This window comes from Bos indicus, chromosome 18 (genome assembly GCF_029378745.1).
Source record: "Bos indicus isolate NIAB-ARS_2022 breed Sahiwal x Tharparkar chromosome 18, NIAB-ARS_B.indTharparkar_mat_pri_1.0, whole genome shotgun sequence".
Taxonomy (NCBI): Eukaryota; Metazoa; Chordata; class Mammalia; order Artiodactyla; family Bovidae; genus Bos; species Bos indicus.
In genome coordinates this window covers 61889638-61912875 of record NC_091777.1, presented here as the reverse complement: position 1 = coordinate 61912875, position 23238 = coordinate 61889638, and the positions used below count along the sequence as shown (strand labels likewise).

The 23238-nt window shown below is 43.9% G+C and overlaps 1 protein-coding gene across 1 annotated transcript; it reads right to left on the bottom strand.

The window, feature by feature from the left end:
• Positions 1 to 67: 67 nt before the first annotated feature.
• LOC109571840 (cationic amino acid transporter 3-like) lies at positions 68 to 7265 on the bottom strand. The gene is given in 12 exon segments (XM_070770250.1): positions 68 to 189; positions 342 to 450; positions 696 to 862; positions 1056 to 1252; positions 1435 to 1537; positions 1637 to 1776; positions 1944 to 2166; positions 2313 to 2425; positions 2615 to 2801; positions 6139 to 6297; positions 6898 to 6992; positions 6994 to 7265. Coding segments are annotated over 12 exon segments (1887 nt in total).
• Positions 7266 to 23238: the final 15973 nt, after the last annotated feature.

Genomic DNA, 23238 nt, shown 5'->3' with positions numbered 1-23238 from the left:
AGTGTTCAGGTAGCAGAAGACACCTTCTATGTATGTAGGGATTCTACACAACATCTATGACCTGTGGTTAAGATGAGTCAGCCGTAAGGGTGTTTTTGTCAAGAGTCTGGGAGGTGGATGCTGGTGGTTATTGCTCATCGTTCTCCTCTAAGCTGTGTCGGATCCCATATCCAAAGTATATGAGAAATCCTAGTAAGGAAATGAGAAAATGAGAAGGATAAGCAGGCACTCTTCCTGGTTACAAACATCCAATAGGTCTCCTATGGTGGTCAAGAAGCTTAGGGGAGCTCAGTTTGGGATCTGTCACTCAAGAGGTCTCTTTATGCCAGAAAGCCACTTACCAACCACATTCCAGATGCCAAATATGGCCCAGGTCCCAGAAGTTATCTGCATCATCAAGTAAATGTTCACAAAGATGCTCACCAGTGGAAGGACAGGCAGAGCAGGGACCTGTGGGGCAGTCAGTTCATCCTTGAACACACCCCAGATGCCTGAATGAGAGACTCTACCCCATGTGGGCAAGAAGACCAGCCTTCAGACTGTGTATTCAGTGTCTACTCAGACCGTGTATGTAACATACTGAGGGGGATCAGGAAGAGTCCATTGGTTTTAGCAGTTCCCCTCACTCTCTGGATGTTTAGACCATGAAGCATGTTCACTCCAGGTGGACAGTTTGGGCACATAAGGTCACTTACCTTAAAATAAAGAGGAATGGGGTTCTGGGGCTGCCTCCAGATGATGACCATGACTCCAATGATGAGCAGCAGCAGCAGCACAGCCACTGGTGTGTACTTGGAGTCTCCAGAAAACCCCTGACTGGACCACTGGACCAGGATCAGGCTCAATATTATCATCAGGAGAACTACAGGGGTCAAGGTGGAGGAGAACAGGTTCAACTTCAGAAGCTGAAGATGTCAAGACCTTGGGCCACCCCCCAGGCTGCCCACCTCAGCAAGGGACCTCATATCACCAAGACTCCTCAGTTGACAAAATACACACTCCAACACCATACTGTCAATTTCAGAAAACAACCAAAGAAAAATCCCACTGCTCACCGAGTAGTGAAGCACATCCGTAGACAATCTGGCCAGATTTCCTAGTGGGGATGGTGCTGATAGGGAACCACAGACTCTTTAGAATGTTTGAGTTTCTTGCTTCAGGTTCAGAGTCCAACGGATGTTCATCAGGGACAGGCATCTCAATTTCCTCCTCTGTGTTCTCATTCTTGCTTAAATTCTGGTCTGGCTGGTACCTGAATTACATGTTTTAAGGCAATATTAACAGCAGCCCCTACTCATCCAACACCACACAGCCTATTTCACATGTGTCCTGTCTTAAGTAGAGCAGGACTTTTAGAAGATAGCATGAAGGCAGAAGACGTTTACCTCCCAACTAATCTCCAAGACTCCCTACCGAGGTGCAGTGGGGTCTCACCTGAGGACAAGAATAGAAAATGCCACCAGGGAGTAAATGAGCAGGGTCCCGACTGACATGAGATCCACAAGATCTGTGTACTTGAAGAGTAACGCCATGAGCCCTACAATGAGGGCACAAACAAAGTGGGAAGGGAGTGAGAAACATCTGGAAATATGTAAGTTAAAGCGTGGGTTTCAAAAAAATATAAATATTTTTTAACCTGCAAGATTTGCAGCAGACATCATGGCCAGGACATGGATGCCTGTGCGGACATGGATCCGGGTAAGTACCCGGAAAAGGAGCCCATCCTCTGCCATTTTGTAGATCAAAAGAGGCATTCTGAACACGGCACTATGGAGTCTGGAAGAGAAGATGGAAACATGTAAGGATGTGGAGAAGGAGGATAGGCCAGGACTTTTGCTCTCTCGTTGGCTTGGGGTAAGGTGTCTCTCTGTCTTCTCTACCAATCCAAAGGTTTTGGAGATCTGAGCATCGACAGTAGACAGGGAGGAAACCATGGCACTGACCTGAATATAAGAGCACAGAGGGTACCAATAGACGTGATGTATGTGGCAGGGAGCCACAAACTATGGAGAATGGCTTGTGGGAATGGGTTGTGAGGCTGAATCAGGTAGTAGGGCACCATGAGGGTGAGTGCCGCTGAGACACTGGAGTAGGCCAAAATGCAGATGAAGATGGTGACCAAGATGCTCCAGGGGATTGAACGATGAGGATTTATAGCTTCTGCCCCTGCAGAAAGGGAAGAAGTGTTGAGTTAGGAAAACACACTGGGAAAAATCCCCTTCCTTATTGTACTCCTCAATCAGGTTTCCCCAAAGCCAGAGGCAGCCAGTCTGTTCCCAAACCTCAGATGGGACACACAGTGACCATGTTACCTTTAGTGGCAAGAACATCAACACCAAAAAAATAGTAGAAACATGTAGCTGTTCCCTGGAGAATCCCTTCAAAGCCGAAAGGTGCAAACCCTCCAGAACCCAAAGGGCCCAAGCTACGGTGAGAGAAGGAAAGAGAAAGAAAGTGGGTGAGGTGTGTTCTTCCATCTCTTGAGCTTCTGCCTTCATACCTCAAGTCCTGGGCTCCAGGACTCGCTTCATCTGGATCCATCAGCCCAGATATCTTTAGTCCACACCATACCAGCTCTGCATGCCCGTCACCCATATATTATGGCCAATATTACCCTCCTAAGCCATAGATGTCTCTGGATCCAGATGTGTTCAGTTTGTAGTCCTGTTCTGTGAGCTTCCAGTTATGCAGATCTCCCTTAACGAAGCCAGTGATGGTAATGAAAATGAGAACCAAAATGTTTATTCCTATGGATATTCTGATAACCAGGATTGACTCACGAGCTCCCAGAAGCCGTAGTCCTGTGGGAAAGATGTAATATGAAACACTCAAATCATTGATACATTAGGCATCACTGACTCGATGGACGTGAGTCTCAGTGAACTCTGGGAGTTGGTGATGGACGGGGAGGCCTGGCGTGCTGCGATTCATGGGGTCGCAAAGAGTTGGACATGACTTAGTGACTGATCTGATCTGATCTGATAGATATACTAGTCATACAAACACCCTTTTTCAACAACACAAGAGATGACTCCTCTCTTGGACAACACCAGATGTTCAATACTGGAATCAGATTTATTATATTGTTTGTAGCTGAAGGTGGAGAGGCTCTATACAGTCAGAAAAAGCAAGACCTGGAGCTGTTTGTAGCTCCGATCATCAGTTCCTTAATTGCAAAATTCAGGCTTAAATTGAAGAAAGTAGGGAAAACTACTAGACCATTCAGGTATGACCTAAATAAAATCCATTATAATTAAACAGTGGAGGTGACAAATAGATTCAAGGAACTAGATCTGGTAGGCAGACTTCCTGAAGAACTAGGGACAGAGATTCCTAACACTGTACATGAGGCAGTGACCAAAATCATCCTCAAGGAAAAGAAATGCAAAAAGGCAAAATGGGTGTCTGAGGAGGCTTTACAAATAGGTGAGGGAAGATGAGAAGTGAAAGACAAAGGAGAAAGGGAAAGATATAACCAACTGGATGCAGAATTCCAGAGAATAGCAGGGAGAGACAAGAAAGCCATCTTAAGTGAACAATGCAAAGAAATAGAGGAAAACAGCAGAGTGGGAAAGACTAGAGATCTCTTCAAGAAAACCTGGGATATTAAGGGAACATTTCATGGAAGGATGGGGATGATAAAGGACAGAAATGGTAAGGAACTAACAGAAGCAGAAGAGATTTAGAAGAGGTGGCACGAATACCCAGAACTATACCAAAAAATGTCTCAGTGGTCTGGATAACCAAGATGGTGTGGTCATTCACCTAGAACCAGACATCCTGGAGTGTGAAGTCAAGTGGGTCTTAGGAAGCAATAGTACAAACAAAGCTAGTGAAGGTGATGGAATTCTAGCTGAGCGATTTCAAATCCTAAAAGATGATGCTGTGAAAGTGCTGTATTTGATACGTGAGCAAACTTGGGAAACTCAACAGTAGCTTCAGGACTTCTAGATCAGTTTTCATTCCAATCCCAAAGAAGGGCAATGCCAAAGAATGCTCAAACTACTGTACAATTGCATTAATTTCACATGCTAGCAAGGTTATGCTCAAAATCCTTCAAGCTATGCTTCAGCAATATGGGAATCAAGAACTTTCAGATGTACAACAGAGTTAAGAAAATGCAAAGGACCAGAAATCAAATTGCCAACATTCGTTGGATCACAGGGAATGCAGGGGGAAATACCAATGAATCATATACTTCTGCTTCATTTGACTACACTAAAGATTTTGGCTGTGTGGATCACACGAACTGTGAAAATTCTTAAAGAGATAGGAATTCCAGACCACTTTACCTGTATTCTGAGAAATCTATGCAGGTCAAGAAGAAACACCTAGAACTGGACATAGAATAATGGACTGGTTCCAAATTGGGAAAGGACTGTATCAAGGCTGCATATTGTCACCCTGCTTATTTAACTTACATGCGGAGTACATCATGCAAAATGCCAAGGTGGATGAAGCACAAGCTGGAATCAAGATTGCCAGGAAAAATATCAACAATCTCAGATATGTAGATGATACCACCCTAATGGCAGGAAATGAACATGAACTAAAGAGCTTCTTCGTCTTTTTTTTCTTTTTAGTATCTAGTCATCAAGCAAAGACTTTATTGCTATGACACTAGAGGGATGGAGAAAACCCATAATCAGGTTACAACTGAAATCACAGCTTAAAGAGCTTCTTGATGAAAGTGAAATAGGAGAGTGAAAAAGCTGGCTTAAAACTCAACATTCATAAAGCTAAGACCATAGCATCTGGTCCCATCACTTCCTGGCAAATAGATAAGGAAAAAGTGGCAGCAGTGACAGATTTCCTTTTCTTGGGCTCCAAAATCACTGCAGACAGTGACTGCAGCCATGAAATTAAAAGACATTTGCTTCTTGGAAGGAAAGCTATGGCAAACATAGACAGCATATTAAAAAGCAGGGCCATCACTTTGCCTACAAAGGTCCATATAGTCAAAGCTATGGTTTTTCCAATAGTCATGTACAGACGTGAGAGTTGGACCATAAGAAGGCTGGGCACCAAAGAATTGATGCTTTTGAACTGTGGTGTTGGAGAAGACTCTTGAGAGTCCCTTGGACACCAAGGGGAACAAACCAATCAATCCTAAAGGAAATCAACCCTGAATATTCATTGGAAGGACTGATGCTGAAGCTCCAAAATTTTGGCCACCTGATGGGCAGAACCAACTCATTGGAAAAGATTCTGATGCTGGGTAAGGTTGAGGGCAGGAGGAGAAGAGGGTGACAGTGAATGAAACGGTTGGATAGTATCACTGACTCAATGGACATAAATTTGAGCAAACTCCAGAAGATAGTGGAGGACAGAGAAGCTTGGCATACATAATCCATGGGGTTGCAAAGAGTTGGATATGACTTAGTGACTGAACAACAACAGGAAGCAGAGAAATAGTTGCTCAGGGCTGGCAGTTGGTGGTGGTGGACAAACAGACAGTGACTGCTTAGTGGGCACAGAGGTGTTGAACGTGTTTGGAACTAGATGGAGGTGATGGTTGTCCAACATTACAGATGTGCCTAACGCTACTGAATTGTACACTTTAAGATGTTAATTATTGTGGCAATCTTCTCAGAATACATGTCTAACAAAGCAAGATGTACACCTTAATCTTACACAATGTTGTATGTCAGTTATTTTTGACTGAAGCTGGGAAAAGGTACAAAGTGGTTAATTTTATGCTATGTGAACTTCCTCTCAATTAAAAAAAAATCTTTGGCCTCAGTACAAAGGAAGACTTGTTGGTCTAAGTAAATGATTCTCAGCTTGGGGTAATTTTATTCCCCAAGGGACATTGGCACTGTCTGGAGACACCCTGATTGCCACAGTTGGGGGTGGGTGGATGTCACTGCTATCTAGTAAGCAAAGGCCAAGGATGATTCAATAATGATTAAGAAAAGAAATTAAAATTCACAGGACAGTCCCTTCACACCAAAGAATGATAAGCCCAAATTGTCAGTAGTGCCAAGGGTGGAAAACAATGGTCTATGTCTTAGCTTCTATTTCAAGACCATTCTTTCTATTTCTAATCCCCCACCATTCTGCCACATCAAGCCTTTCCTACACCAGCTCCCACTTCACACCCTGTTCTTCCCATCCTGTTGCTGAGCCCTGTCTCACCTGTCATCAGCAGTACCAGGCCCAGGGCAAAAAAGTCTGCATATGTGGCCAGGGAGTAAGGCAGCTGCAGAGAGAAACTTTCCTGTAATGACTGAGAGATGTGATTCCCAATCAGGCTGTCAAAGATGTAACTCGAGGCCCTGGCCAAGCTGGCACTGCCTGCAGAGGCAGAAGAAGGAGCGTTCATTGACAAACAAAAATTGATGTGCCATAGGATCTAAAAACACAGATAAAATACCTGTATATACAAAAAGCCTATATATACAAATACCTGCTACAAAATACAAAATATCAAAGAGTTTCTTTTCATGAGTTGGGGAGAGTAGAACCAAATGATTCACCAAAATGTCAGGTGTTTTAATACATTAGGAGCAGATCAATGTTATACAAGAAAAGAAAACACATAAGTGGGACTGGGAGGGCTGGGATAGGCATGAAATTTGAAATCAAGTGGTAAAGGAAAATCCCAGGAAGGCAACAACTGAGCAAAGAATTCACTATGATGAGGGGGTGAACCTGTGGGACATACCTCCCTCTCACCCATTCCCTACAGTTCCTTTTCCTCCTGGGTTCATGGTCCATCATTTAAGAACACAGGATAGAACCAAGTTGAATGTAGTTGTGGGGTCTTCCTGACACTATTATCAACTTCCCTTCACGAGGCCAAGAATAAAGTGCTCATGAATGACTGAGAACCCAATCCTCCAACATAGTTTCCCAATCTTAAGCCCCACACCATTTGCTGGCCCATCATCTCACCCGTAACTAAGAGAAGTATGGAGTTCCAACCAATGATGAAGGCATAGACTTGACCCATCATGACATAGCTGTAGAAATACGTAGAACCAGAGCGTGACCCAGGCCCCAAATTCAGTATAGCAGAGCCCAGATAATATAGAAAACATGGCAGCCACCAAGAACGAGATGATGGTTGCTGGTCCAGCTATGAACTTGGCCACTGCACCAGCCAGAATGTACATGCCAGCTATCAACATCCTGCCCACACCCACGATCACCAGGCTTAGGATGTTCAGATGAGCCACGGGTCTCTCAGACTCATCTATGGGTTCCAGTAGCTGCTTGCGGGTGAGCTTCTGACCAAATTGGTGAATGAACTGAAGCAACATCCTAGACATAGTTGAGGAGGCTACAGTCTGCTGAGGAAAGAAGACAGAAAGCCGTTAAGAATGTCCATCCGCCCTTGGCAGTGGGGTCCAGTTCTATGGAGTGAGGAAGTGATGGAGCAGGTGGTAAAAGGACACACTGGGCAAGCTCTCCATCTCTGAGATTTGGTTTCTACAATCATAGAGAAGACTTCTAATTTGTCTCAAAGTTACTGGAAAGTTTGCTTGAGAAGAAGTGAGACGGAGTAGATTATGTCTCCCCAAATGTGCCCTTTTGACCAGTAAATTGTTTTGAGCTAAAGTTAATTAAGACCCATTAGATTCAGGAGAAGCTCTTTACCTTTCCCTCAATTGTTCAAAATAATGTAGATTAGGAGACCTATGCCAGGAAGAGAGCTCTTACCACAGAGAACTTTTTAATCTCAGAAAGACTTACCTGCTTGGAATGGGCAAACATTTGTTCACCAGGCACTTGCTCTTCTCATCCTTCTGTGCATGGTCTTCCTCCCATTTGAAGGCCCAGATCCCCACCCCTTTCTCCTTAACTCAGGGGATCATATAAGCTTCAATTGTCTGACAGTCTTTGAGCCTCAAAAAATTTTATGGGGCTCCTGTACATATTAAACTAACTGTGTTCAACGGTCTATGTCAATTGAACTGTTATCTCAGCTGAAGAATCTAGAAAGCCAAGTCTTCTGCCCCTATAGAAGCAAAAGTTTCCATCACGGAGCCTGGCACATCATAGGTGCTTAGTTGGCATTAGTTGGATAGATGAGAATGGTGATTTTTGAATCGAAATCAACCAGCCAAGCTTGTCTGATTTTGCTGAAACTACATTTCATCTTTTTTCTCCTTTCCCCTGCACAATAGAACAAATTATCATCATTATTCCCTCCCCTCTTTGATAGGGGTGAAGTGAGTCTTTTAGGGGCTTGCTGAGCAGAGCGCTCAAACTCTGCACTTTTTTTCACCAAGGACCCTGAAACCTGGACACTTTCTGTTTCATTGTTTGCAGAGTGACATGGAATAGTAACTGTCCTGGGGAAGAATAAGATGATATTTGAGGGGAGGCACAGAAGGACTGATGCTGAGGCTGAAACTCCAATACTTTGGCCACCTCATGTGAAGAATTGACTCATTGGAAAAGACTCTGATGCTGGGAGGGATTGGGGGAAGGAGGAGAAGGGGACGACAGAGGATGAGATGGCTGGATGGCATCACTGACTCGATGGACCTGAGTTTGAGTGAACTCTGGGAGATGGTGATGGACAGGGAGGCCTGGCGTGCTGCGATTCATGGGGTCACAAAGAATCGGACACGACTGTGCTACTGAACTGAACTGAACAGACTCTAGCCCAGCTCAGTCAAAGCATCAAACTACAGTGGTCTCCCAAGTGCCTGGAGGGAGGGGGGACTAGTGTTCATTGTGAATCAGAAATGACAGGACTGTGTTTCCTGTTGCTTTGGGACATGAAATGTGTTCTGCCTACACAGCTCTGCAGGGCTAGGCTGATCTTGTGACCACCAGTTACTGTGAGGGGGGCTTCCACCCCTCATACTCCAAAGTCCAAATTTAACATTTGATTAAGAGCAAGCATTCAAAGAGCCAGGAAACTATGAATAGAACCTTGGTTCTGCAAACACTGCGGCACTCTTGAACAAGTCATATCCTTCTCTGGACTGTTTTGATCTTGCTCAAATGCTGCTGCTGAACCTTTCTGCACTGTGAGGAGCAATGTAAAATGGGACAGCAGCTATGGATGCAGTATGGTGCTTCCTCAAAAATGAAAAATACATTTACCACATGACCCAGTCACGCCACATTGGGTATATACCCCAACGAATTGACAATAGGGTTCAAAGACATATTTGTACACCTGTGTTCCTTAGCAGCATTATTCACAATAGCTGAAAGTTGGAAGCAACCCAGATGTCCATCAATGAAGGAATGGATTAACACAATGTGGCTGTACATACAGTGGAATATTATTCAGCCTTTAACAGATAGGAATTTTTTTTTCACATATATTGTTAAAATTTATTTTTAATTGGAGGATGATTGCTTTGCACTGTTGTGTTGGTTTCTGCCATACATCAACATGAATCAGCCATAGGTATGCATATGTCTCCTCCCTCTTGACCCTCCCTCCCATCCCCCTACTCCATCCCACCCCTCTAGGTTGTCACAGAGCACCAGGTTGAGCTCCCTGCATTACATAGCAAATTCCTACTGGTGATCTTTACATAGCAAATTTCTACGGGTGATCTCTTTTACATATGGTAGTATATATGTTTCAATGCTACTCTCTCAATTCATCCCACCTTATCCCTCCCACTCTGTGTCCAAAAGTCTGTTCTCCAAAAGAGACAGGAAATTCTGATGCATGCTATAGTGTGGAGGAACACTGAGGACATTATGGTCAGTGACATAATCCAGTCGCAAAAAAACATGCTATGATTCCATGTCCATGAAGTACTGAGAGGAGTCAACTTCTTAGAGACAAAGTAGAATGGTGGTTTGTCAGGGGCTCGAATGAAGGGTGAAACTGGGAGTTACTGTTAAATGGAGACACGGTTTTAGTTTTCTTCTTAGGAAAGAAGAGAAAAAAGAGGTGAAAAGAGTTCTTAAGGTTGGTTGTACGACAATATAAATATACCTAACATCATTGAACTGTAGACTTAAAAATGGTTAAGATGGCAAATTTTAAGCTATATATAATTTACCACCATATTTAAAATTTACTGCCCATAAGAAGAAATAGAGCCAAATCACAGTTTCTGGGTTAGCAAATCAATGGTGACTTAATATAAATCAGCACACAGCCCTCCTCTGAGGACACCAAAATCCATGGATGCTCAAGATCCTTACAGTCACTGGGGCATCCACAGAGGAGGAACCTGCAGAATCCGAGGGTCAACACTACAGAGGAGACTGACATCAGTGGTCCTCACAGCATAAACCCTGATCCAAGGGGAACTTTGATGTTGTTTGAGCGCCAGTCAAAAAAAAAAATGAGTCAGAATCTCCATGGTCTGATCCAACCCCCTGCACCAATTCCCACATAAACCTGACAACTCCCACTCCTGTTTTCATCTGGAAAATGAGTCTCTCCACCCTCAGTCAGGAGCTGGGTTGACCCCCTCCACTCTGGGATTGCAGAGGTCTCTTTGGGAGGATGTGAATTCAGCACCCAGTCTCCTACAGAAGAGGGTGACCCAAGACTTACTGGATCCTTGGAGCAGAGCCTGGAGCACTGGATCAGTCAGGGAGGCTGAGGTTCATTCATGCAGGACTGGAGCTGAGACATCTCTAAGGATCAAAGCAGAGAGCCTTGAGCACAGAAGACTGCCCTTACCCCCTGCATTGGTAGGGTGGAGATGAGACTGGGTGGGCGGGGTACATCTGCCATGTCACTATCAGCCTTGACCGTTCTGTGGTTACTCTCAGGGAGTGGTTCTGAGAGGGTTTTTTTTTTTCCTTCTTTTTTTTTAAATTTTATGTTATTACTCATAACATGAAATTGACCATTTTAACCATCTTTAAGTGTCCAAGAGGACTTCCCTGGTGGCTCAGATGGTAAAATGTTTTCCTACAATGGGGGAGACTCAGGTTCAATCTCTGGGTTGGAAAAATCCCCTGGAGAAGAAAATGGCAACCCACTTCAGTACTCTTCCCTGGATGGAGGAGCCTGGTAGGCTACAGTCCATGGGGTCGCAAAGAGTTAGACATAACTGAACGACTTCACTTTCACTTTCAAGTGTCCATTTCAGTAGAAATAAGTATGTTTGCATTTTTTGCAACCAAACTCCAGAACTTTTTTCGCCTTGCAAAATAGCAACTCTGGCCATTCAGCAATAATCCTGCCTTTCTCCTTTCTGAGTTCCTGACAATCGTTGTCCTACTTTTTCTAAATCTGAGCACTTCGGGTGCCTCATTTCAGTGGAATCAAACTTTATTTATCCTTTCCTGTCAGGATTATTTTGCTTAGTAGAATGTGCTAGATTCTTCTATGTTGTAGCATGGGTTATATTCTTCTCCTTTTTAATGCTGAATAATACTCCAGTATATGCACATACCACAGGGACTTAGCGATTCTTTGATCAGTGGGTACTTGGGTTGCTTTCATGTTTTAGTTATTGTGAACAATGCTGCTGTGAACAAGGATGTAGAAATATCTGTTCCAGAGTGTGCTTTCAATTCTCTGGGTACAGCCTCAAAGGTAGAATTGCTGGATCATAAGGTTCTAACTTTTTTATATCCTGTGATGGAGAAGATGTTCACATATTGAATGGGGAAGTCATTTTGGCTTATCCATGGTTCAGGCTGCACTGTGTGTGAACTAAGATAGTCTGTTCAACTCTCACAGCACATCTTTAACCCTGAGGTAAAGAACATCTGTTTTGAAGTTAAGAACGAAGAACTCCCTTCTCATGGCATCCATGTTAACACTCCCTGGAAGATAAAGTTCCCTTCCCAGACACCAGGGTCCTACTGTCTCACTGTCTATGTACTATGTCTGTTTCTTTTGAAACTTTAAGGAGTACGCCCTGTCATGTTGATGTATGTGCTTCGTTTGGATGAGGTATAAGATTGTGCTTCAATGGAGCAGTTCCCCAGAGCTATCTGAGAGGGTGCCCCCAATCTGTAGCCCTCAGTTTGGGTCAAATAAAACTTTCCTATTTCTCTTGTGTTTCTTGATTATTTTCCTGGACAGTGGAATTCATTGATCAGCAAGAACACTGAAGTAGAAAGAGTGTAAAACTAGGGGACCCAGCTCACAACCCTCCTCCCTCCCAGTAGTTAATTGATTTGTTTTTGGTTGCACTAGGACTCTGTTGCTGTGCACTGTCTTTTTCCAGCTGCAGTGAGTGGGGCTGCTCTCTAGCTGTCATGCACTCTGTAGCTGCATTGTATGGGCTTATCACTGCAGTTGCTTTAGCCATAGACTGCCTTTACTTAGTGGCTAAGTCTTGTCTGATTCTTTCATGACCCCATGGACTGTAGCCAACCAGGCTCCAAAATCCATGAGATTCTCCAGGCAATAATATTGGAGTGGGTTGCCATTTCCACCTCCAGGAGATCTTCCCAACCCAGGGGTGAAACCCACATTTCTTGAATTGACAGGCAGATTCTTTACTGTTGACTCACCAGGGAAACCCAATCATAGACATGGCTTTAAAATCTAATTTTCCACTCCAAGTAGTTTAACAATATTATTTTTCCCAATCAAATACTGTTGTCTCCCTTTAATAATTTTTGGTAAATAAAAAGTTCCCTATCTTGGGTCATGTAAATTATTACATGTATGTGTGAGTCTTTTGTTATGCAGCTCATGAAATATAGCTGAGCACTTATTGTATTCCAGATACTGTTTTAGGTGCTACAAAGCAAATGGTAGTCAGAATTGTGATGGGAGGGAATGTATCTCCCCACTTTCAAATTCATATATTGAAGTACTAAACCCTAGGACCTTGGAATATGACTCTATTTGGTGGTGAGAGGGTAACAGGCAGGAAGGCCAGGGGTCTCCAAATGGAGGAAATAGGCTGAAAGTGTCAGACATTTTTTTTAAATCTCTCTTTTAAGTGGCAGGAGGAAACAAACTACAAGTGTCAGATGTTTTTCCCCCTTCTTTATGCAAATTTAAAAGGAGGTTTCTTTTAAAAATCCTGTGTGCCATGACAACACCTTGTTCTACCTGAACTTAACTTTTCTCAAACCTTGAGCTAACCAATGCATTTTTCTTATGGAAATGTTTTTCTTACATATGTTAATGAACTATGTATTTACCTTAAACTCTTTCTTTCTTTAAGTCAGTTCCAGCTAAGACTCAGAACGGATCATGGCTCAGAAAACCAATATATTTTACTCACACAAGTATTCTCCTATGTTAATGAAACTATATATTTGTTTGGAGACTCCCTTTCTTCAAGATTCATGTCAATTGCTTTATGGCCCAGGATGACTCACATTGTGCCAATGTTATCTCAAAATGTATTTTGTGAGTGAGGGGCCTGGTACCACTCTCAATTTTGTGACATTTCCTTTCTCTAATTAGCAGCCTGCTAGTAGCTATATTACTTCCTGCTAAAGACTAGCAGGGGGTCACTCTTTCTGCTCCCTTCTGATGTCTACGTCAGAAGCTCTGTCTATTTCTTTTATACTTTATTAAAACTTTATCACACAAAAGCTCTGAGCGATCAAGCCTCATCACTGGCCTGGGATGGAATTCCTCTCCTCCAGAGGCCAAGAATCCTGGCATCTTTCATGATTCAGCAACAACCTTTCAGTGGTAGGGCCTTAAAGAGATAATGAAGATTCTATGAGGTCATCAGGATGGGACCTAAGTCATATAGAATATGACTATGCTTTTTGTGTGTGTTAGTTGCTCAGTCTTGTCTGACTCACTGTAAGCCTATGGACTGTAGCCTGTCAGGCTCTCTGTCCATGGGATTCTCCAGGCAAGAATACTGGAATGGGTTTCCAATTCTTTCTCCAGGGTATCTTCCCAATGGAGTGATCCAATCAGGTCTCTTGCATTGCTGGCCAATTCTTTACTGTTAGGTAGCTAGAATAGGAAAAAGAAGTCCGGAATGGCGCTGGCTAAAAGACCAAGGACGGAAAAGCCCACAAAAATAGAACAAAGGAAGGTCCAAGGACTGGAACGAGAACCTCTGGTAGAACAACCAGCCCTCCTGGCTAGCCCAGTTTACAAAGGGCAGGCTCAGAGGAGATGAGACAAATGTATAAAAAGAGGAGCCAAAATTGAGCCAGGGGCTTCTCTTCTCTTCACGTCTTTTGGGTCGATCTGCCCTCATGCCTCAAGGATGTAGTTCCCTTTGCTTTCTGAGCTGTAACAAGGAGCTATAACACTGGTCCGCCGAATAAATTATGTGGTGCTAAAACACTGGTCTGTCTGAGGAAATTTACACAGGGCTGTAACACTCGTCTGTCCGTTGCTTCAAATTTTTGTCACAACGAGACAGAACCGAGGAAATTAAAAACTCCCTTGACATATATGGTGCCATGACTCAGGTTTAACCTGGCTGAAACAACCCCAGCTCGGGCCTGTGGAGCAGAGGCCAACACAGCAGAAGCCCAACTTGGCGAAAGCTCCTGCGTGAAAGCTGATCGGGAAGAAAACCCAGCACAGCGGAAATGAAAAGAAGCCAAGCATTGTGGAAACCAGGACAGCAAAAATAAACGCAACAGAAAGCTCACATGGCTCAGTCTCAGATTCCAGAAGACCTCCGGTTAAGGTAAGAGTTCCTTGGTCCTATGACTGGAAGGACATACGGCTAACAAAATCTTGATTTTTTAACAGTCACTTGTTTCTTGTTTCCTCAAACCTCCGATGAACAGACAAGCGGCAGTGGGTGCAAATGAGGTACTCTGCAGGGGCTACTCCTCAGTGTGTCCCAAAATCTCCAATATCTGCTGGGCCCCAGTAGCAGTTACCCAAGAGAGGGGGATTCTTCTGCCCTTAATCTTCTTTTTGCCAAGGATCAGGCCAATGAAAACTGAGAACAGGTCAGGTATTTAGCAGATTTTCAGGCAATTTATGAAATGGATTCCTCAGCACATTTTTTTCCACTGATTTTTCCTCCCTTCCTTCAGCTCCTCTCTCTGTCGATGGCACTGCTTATAAAGTATTGGGCAGGGCATCATCTTTTCATTTCTGAAAGTTGTGCTTGAAACCATTTACCTAAGATTGGGGCTCAAACCCACATAGCAGGGACTCTGTGCCATGCATGTCACTCAGTTGTATCCGACTGGGACTTGAGCCTCGCCAAAACCCATGGTGCCTGGCTTCAGGACCTAATGAAGCTCAGGCTCTTGATGTCTCATTGCAAAAAAATTCAGTGAGGGATACAGTGATAGGTAAGAGGTGGATTTGTCAGGATTCAGAGAGAAGAACACTCCACAGGGTGTGGGCCATCACAGAGGGTGAGGGCAGCCATGGAATGTGGTGTGGTTAGTTTTTGCGAGCGGGTTGATTTCATATGCTAAGTGGGAGTAACAGGCAAATTTGGGCTTGGAGCACAGAACGAAGCAGAGCAAAGGCTAATAGCATTCTGCCAAGAAACTGTGCTGGTCATAGCAAACACCTTCTTCTAACAATACAAGAGAAGATTCTACACATGGCTATCACCAGATAGTCAATACCAAAATCAGATTGATTATATTCTTGGCAGCCAAAGATGGAGAAGTTCTATACAGTCAGCAAAAGCAAGACTGGGAGCTGACTGTGGCTCATATCACGAACTCCTTATTGCCAAATTCAGACTTAAATTGAAGAAAGTAGGGAAAACCACTAGACCATTCAGGTATGACCTAATTTAAATCCCTTACAATTATACATTGGCAGTGAGAAATAGTTTCAAGGGATTAGATCTGATAGACAGAGAGCCCGATGAACTATGGATGGAGGTTCATGACATTGTACAGGAGACAGGGATCAAGACCTTCCCCAAGAAAAGAAATGCAAAAAGGCAAAATGGCTGTCTGAGGAGGCCTTATGAACAGCTATGAAAAGAAGAGAAGTGAAAAGCAAAGGAGAAACGGAAAGATATACCCATTTCAATGCAGAGTTCCAAAGGATAGCAAAGAGAGATAAGAAAACCTTCCTCAGTGATTAATGCAAAGAAATAGAGGAAAAAAATAGAATGGGAAAGATAGAGATCTCTTCACAAAATTAGAGATACAAAGGGAATATTTTATGCAAAGATAGGCACAAGAAAAGACAGAAATGCTATGGACCTAACAAAAGCAGAAGAAATTAAGAATAGGTGGTAAGAATACACAGGAGAACTGTACCAAAAAAGACCTTCATGACCGAGATAATCACGATGGTATGATCACTCACGTAGAGCCAGACATCCTGGAATGTGAAGCCAAGTGGGCCTTAGGAATCATCACTACAAACAAAGCTAGTGGAGGTGATGGAATTTCAGTTAAGCTATTTCAAAACCTAAAAGATGATGCTGTGAAAGTGCTGCACTCAATATGCCAGCAAATTTGGAAAACTCAGCAGTGGCCGCAGGACTGGAAAAGGTCAGATTTTATTCCAATCCCAAAGAAAGGCAATGCCATAGAATGTCAAACTGTCTCACAATTTCACGCATCTCACACGCTACTAAAGTAATGCTCAAAATTCTCCAAGCCAGGCTTCAAAAATATGTGAATTGTGAACTTCCAGATGTTCCAGTTGGATATAGAAAAGGCAGAGGCACAGGAGATCAAATTGCCAACATCCAGTGGATCATTGATAAAGGAGGAGAATTCCAGAAAATAATGTATTTCTGCTTTATTGATTATGCCAAAACCTTTGACTGTGTGGATCCCAACAAACTGTGGAAAATTCTTAAAGAGGTTGGAATACCAGAGCACCTGACCTGCCTCTTGAGAAATCTGTATGCAGGTCAGGAAGCAACAGTTCAAACTGGAGATGGAACAACAGACTGGTTCCAAATCGGGAAAGGAGTACGTCAAGGCTTTATATTGTCACCCTGCTTATTTTACTTATATGCAGAGTACATGACGAGAAATGCTGGGCTGGATGAAGCTGAAGCTGAAATCAAGATTGCTGGGAGAAATATCAGTAACCTCAGATATGAAGATGACACTACCCTTATGGCAAAAAGCGAAGAACTAAAGAGCCTCTTGATGAAAATGAAAGAGAATAATTAAAAAGTTGGTTTAAAACTCAACATTCAGAAAACTAAATCATGGCATCTGATCCCATCATTTCATGGCAAATAGATGGGAAAACAGTGGAAACAGTGGCAGACTATTTTTTGGGGGGCTCCAAAATCACTGCAGATGGTGACTGCAGCCATGAAATAAAAAGATGCTTGATCCTTGGAAGAAAAGCATATTAAAAACAGAGACATTACTTAGACAACAAAGGTCCGTCTTGTCTAAACTATGGTTTTTCCAGTGATCATGTATGGATGTTAGAGTTGGACTATAAAGAAAGCTGAGTGTTGAAGAACTGATGCTTTTGAACTGTGGTGTTGGAGAAGACTCTTGAGAGTCCCTTGGACTTCAAGGAGATCCAACCACTCCATCCTAAAGGAAATCAATCCTGAATATTCATTGGAAGGACTGATGTTGAAGCTGAAACTTCAATGCTTTGGCCACGTGATGGGAAGAGCTGACTCATTTGAATAGACCGTGATGCTTGGAAAGATTGAAGGAAGGAAAAGGGGATGACAGAGGATGAGATGGTTGGATGGCATCACCGACTCAATGGACATGAGTTTGAGTAAACTCCGGGAGTTGGTGATGAACAGGGAGGCCTGGCGTGCTGCAGTCCATGGGGTCGCAAAGAATCAGACATGACTGAGTGACTGAACTGAACTGAACTGGGCTATGTCATTCTTTCAAAGTTGTGCCCTGCCCCCTTCCCTCCTGTTTCTTGCTCTTTTCCTGAGCCCTGACTGGATCCACAATATTGGCTCTACAACCTTCTGGAGGGACAACTAGAAAATAGCCGACCTTCGGGAGGGAAATACTGTACAATATCCAATCCCTCTAGATGTTCAGGTCTTCATCTTCCATGTTTCCTACAACATATGCAACCAGAACATCTCTCAGGGAACCTGCTAGGGCAGGTGACAGGCACACAACGCCTGTTAGAAGTCCATCTGCTGGTGGCATCCCTTCAAGAGCAACTGGGCTTCCAGGGATAATGTTTGCCTCTTTGGGAGTTAGCGCTGCAGGCCCTTTTGGCCAAACCCTTACCACCCTTCTCCTTACAAACATACCCCCGGATCAAATCTCCACTCTACTTTATGGAACATGTGGTCTATTGCCTCTTATTAACTTGTTGTTAGGCCACTTAATAACTCCTACAACCAGGACTCTGCCCCCTAAAATACTCTTAATGCCCCTAACAGGACCAGATAACCCACTCCTTTGTCATTACTTCTGGTATTACCTAAAGCAGGTCTATGGCAATGAAATGTTTACCACTGCAAACACTCTAATCTGCTCTTAGGGAGGACCCTAAGATCTGCCTAGGGATCTGGTCCCTGGGAGGTTGTCATACCTCAACCTGTTCAGAGATCTGCCAGTCCAGGGGTCCCAGAAGTCGACATTCCTCGACCTGCCTTGGGACCAAATTCTTTGGAGGCTGTCATGCCTCAGCCTGCCTGGATCTACACCCTGACCTAGGGATGCCCGGCTCTCAGATTACAACAGTACTGGGTAGGATAAGCTTCAGAAAGACTCACCCCTAAGGAAGTCCACCCGCAGAAACAAAAGGAAGCCTTGTAGTTGTGGGACTGTGCCTGGTCTCAGCAATAACTCAGAAGCCCAATGAAAACCCCAATGCCTTTCTGGAAAGGCTAAAGGAGGCCCTCCAAAAGTTTACCAATCTGGACTTAGACTCTTATGAGTGACAGGTGATTTTAAAGGACAAATTCCTGTCCCAATGTGCATCAGGCATCAGGATAAAGTTACAACAGCTCCAGCAGCAGGACTCTGTTGCCTCTTTAGATGAGATGTCCAGACAGCTACCGATACCTTTTATAACAGAGAACAGGAGAGGGAGGCCCAGGCCCAGGAAAGGGAGAAAAGGAAAGAGACAAGGCATGCCCAGATGCTAGCCGCCCTCTAGGGAAGCCCTACGGCAAAGCCTGAGTCCTTGAAGGACAAGGCATGAAGCAAATGCCTTATCTGTAGACAGTGGGGCTTTGGGCCAAAGAATGTCCAAACTGTGACAAGTCTCCTAAAAGGGCTTGCTACAAATCCCATCAATTGGGACATTGGGTGGCACTCTACCCTGGGGACCCAAGAGCCTCAAGGTCAAACGCCAAGCCTTTGCTCATGATGGCTCAACAGAACTGAAGCAGTCTACTCCAGCCAGCCCGCCTGTCACAGATAACCACCATGGGGATGGAGCCAAGGGTACAATTGGATGTGGCAGATAGGTCTGAAAATTTCTTGGTTGACACAGGGGCTGCCTACTCTGTCCTGATCTCCTTCCTATTCTGGAGCCTTCTCCTTCCAAACCTGTACTATTTTGGGTGCTCCAGGAAAAACAATTACAAAAAGATTCACCTGTGCACTTCTTTGTTGCTGGGATGGACACATATTTTCTCACCAGTTTCTGGTGGTCCCTGTGTGTCCTACTCCCTTACTGGGGAGAGATCTTTCCCTGCCTTCGAAATCTTAGAGCTATGGCAGTCCTGATAGAAGACGCTTTGAAACTCTCTCGTGGGGGCAAACTAACTATTTTGAAACATGGTGGATGAAGCACAAGCTGGGTTCAAGATTGCTGGGAGAAATATCAATAACCTCAGATATGCAGATGACACCACCCTTATGGCAGAAAATGAAGAAGAACTAAAGGGCCTCTTGATGAAAGTGAAAGAGGACAGTGAAAAAGTTGGCTTAAAACTCAAACATTCAGAAAACTAAGATCATGGCATCCAGAGTCATCACTTCATGGCAAATAGATGGGGAAACAGTGGCAGACTTTATTTTTTGGGTCTCCAAAATCATTGCAGATGGTGACTGCAGCCATGAAATTAAAAGATGCTTACTCCTTGGAAGGAAAGTTATGACCAACCTAGACAGCGTATTGAAAAGCAGAGACATTACTTTGCCAACAAAGGTCCATCTAGTCAAGGCTATGGTTTTTCCAGTAGTCATGTATGGACGTGAGAGTTGGACTATAAAGAAAGCTGAGCGGTGAAGAATTGATGCTTTTATAACTGTAGTGTTGGAGAAGACTCTTGAGAGTCCCTTGGACAGCAAGGAGATCCAACCAGTCCATCCTAAAGGAAATCAGTCCTGAATATTCATTGGAAGGACTGATGCTGAAGCTGAAACTCCAATCCTTTGGCCACCTGATGTGAAGAGCTGACTCATTTGAAAAGACCCTGATGCTGGGAAAGATTGAAGGCAGGAGGAGAAGGGGAGGACAGAAGATGAGGTGGTTGCATGGCATCACCAAGTCGATGGACATGAGTTTGAGTAAGCTTCAGGAGTTGGTGATGGAGAGGGAAACCTGGCATGCTGCAGTCCATGGGGTCACATAGAATTGGACACGACTGAGCAACTGAACTTACTAAGTGAAACAACTCCTGAATGGGAGAGGCCATTTATGGATGTCTGATCAAAGGATCCTCAGATATCAAGTAGTGCTGATGTTCTCCTGTCTACTTCCGTGGGCTCTCTCCCATTTCACTCTTGCCTAGAAACCTTGGACCACTGGAAAAAACCATGAGAGAGATTGTAAGAAGATCCTCTGATCAATCTTGAGGTAATCTGGTACACTGATGGAAGCAGCTTTGTCTTGGATGGAAAAAGAAGAGTGAGATATGCAGTAGTCTCCAATTCTGAGACCTTAGTGGCTAAACCTTTGCCACCAGGTACTTCAGCCCAATTAGCTGAGCTCATAGCCCTGATTCGAGCTTTAGAGCTGGGAAAAGGAAAAAGAGTAGCCATTTACACTGACTCCAAGTATGTGTTTCTGGTGCTACATGCACATGCTGTTATTTGGAAAGAAAGAGGCCACTTGACCACCCGAGGGTCCCCAGTCAAATATGGTGATCAAATCCTTAGGCTTTTTGAGGCAGCCCATCTGCCTGCTGATGTTTCAGTCTCCCCTGTAAAGGACACCAAAAAAGGGAGCAGGGAAGTGGTACGAGGGAACCAAGCAGCTTACCAGAAAGCTAAGAGAGCAGCATTACAGAACAATGACATAATAGGGGTTGCCACCTTAGTTCCACAGACAAATTTTCCAGAAACTCCTTCATATACTGAAGGTGAGACTCTTAAAGCTAAGAGTGAGGGCTTTCAAGAAGATCGTATGGGGGTGGTTCCACAAGGAGGGACTCCTTTTTCTGCCTGGGAACCTCCAATGGAAGTTGGTTAACTCCTTACATGCTACCACTCATTTAGGTGAAAAGGTCATCCAAAGATTAATAGAAAGGTCCTTCAGAGGAACAGGCCTCCAAACGACTATAAGGCAAGTGGTCTCCTTTTGTCCCACTTGCCAATTAAACAACTCCCAAGGAGCTCAAAGACCCCAGCTGGCTCAGCCCATCCAAAGACGTGGGGCCTACCCAGGAGAGGACTGGCAGATGGATTTCACCCAGATGCCAGTTTCTCAAGGGTATAAATACCTATTAGTCATGATAGATACATTCACAGGATGGATTGAAGGCTTTCCCATCTGGACTGAGAAGGCTGAGGAGGTGGTAAAAACACTGCTCCATGAAATCATTCTGAGATTTGGTCTGCCTAGTTCAGTCGCAGCACGCCAGGCCTCCCTGTCCATCACCAACTCCCAGAGTTCACTCAGACTCACGTCCATTGAGTCAGTGATGCCATCCAGCTATCTCATCCTCTGTCGTCCCCTTCTCCTCCTGCCCCCAATCCCTCCCAGCATCAGAGTCTTTTCCAATGAGTCAACTCTTCGCATGAGGTGGCCAAAGTACTGGAGTTTCAGCCTTAGCATCATTCCTTCCAAAGAAATCCCAGGGCTGATCTCCTTCAGAATGGACTGATTGGATCTCCTTGCAGTCCAAGGAACTCTCAAGAGTCTTCTCCAACACCACAGTTCAAAAGCATCAATTCTTCGACGCTCAGCCTTCTTCACAGTCCAACTCTCACATCCATACATGACCACAGGAAAAACCATAGCCTTGACTAGACGGACCTTTGTTGGCAAAGTAATGTCTCTGCTTTTGAATATGCTATCTAGGTTGGACATAACTTTCCTTCCAAGGAGTAAGCGTCTTTTAATTTCATGGCTGCAGTGGTCTGATATTCCCATCTCTTTCAGAATTTTCCACAGTTTATTGTGATCCACACAGTCAAAGGCTTTGGCATAGTCAATAAAGCAGAAATAGATGTGTTTCTGGAACTCTCTTGCTTTTTTGATGATCCAGCGGATGTTGGCAATTTGATCTCTGGTTCCTCTGCCTTTTCTAAAACCAGCTTGAACATCAGGAAGTTCACGGTTCACGTATTGCTGAAGCCTGGCTTGGAGAATTTTAAGCATTACTTTACTAGTGTGTGAGATGAGTGCAATTGTGCGGTAGTTTGATCATTCTTTGGCATTGCCTTTCTTTGGGATTGGAATGAAAACTGACCTTTTCCAGTCCTGTGACCACTGCTGAATTTTCCAAATTTGCTGGCATATTAAGTGCAGCACTTTCACAGCATCATCTTTCAGGATTTGAAATAGCTCAACCGGAATTCCATCACCTCCACTAGCTTTGTTTTTAGTGATGCTTTCTAAGGCCCACTTGACTTCACATTCCAGAATGTCTGGCTCTAGGTGAGTGATCACACCATCGTGATTATCTGGGTCGTGAAGATCTTTTTTGTACAGTTCTTCTGTGTATTCTTGCCACCTCTTCTTAATATCTTCTGCTTCTCTTAGGTCCATACCATTTCTGTCCTTTATCAAGCCCATCTTTGCATGAAATGTTCCCTTAGTATCTCTAATTTTCGTGAAGAGATCTCTAGTCTTTCCCATTCTGTTGTTTTCCTATATTTCTTTGCATTGATCACTGAGGAAGGCTTTCTTATCGCTCCTTGCTATTATTTGGAACTCTGCATTCAGATCCTTATATCTTTCCTTTTCTCCTTTGCTTTTCACTTCTCTTCTTTTCACAGCTATTTGTATGGCCTCCCCAGACAGCAATTTTGCTTTTTTGCATTTCTTTTCCATGGGGATGGTCTTGATCTCTGTCTCTTATACACGAACCTCAGTCCATAGTTCATCAGGCACTCTATCAGATCTAGTTCCTTAAGTCTATTTCTCACTTCCACTGTATAACCATAAGGGATTTGATTTAGGACATACCTGAATGGGCTAGTGGTTTTCCCTACTTTCTTCAATTTAAGTCTGAATTTGGCAATAAGGAGCTCATGTGCGGGGCCACAGTCAGCTCCCGGTCTTATTTTTACTGACTGTATAGAGCTTCTCCATCTTTGGCTGCAAAGAATATA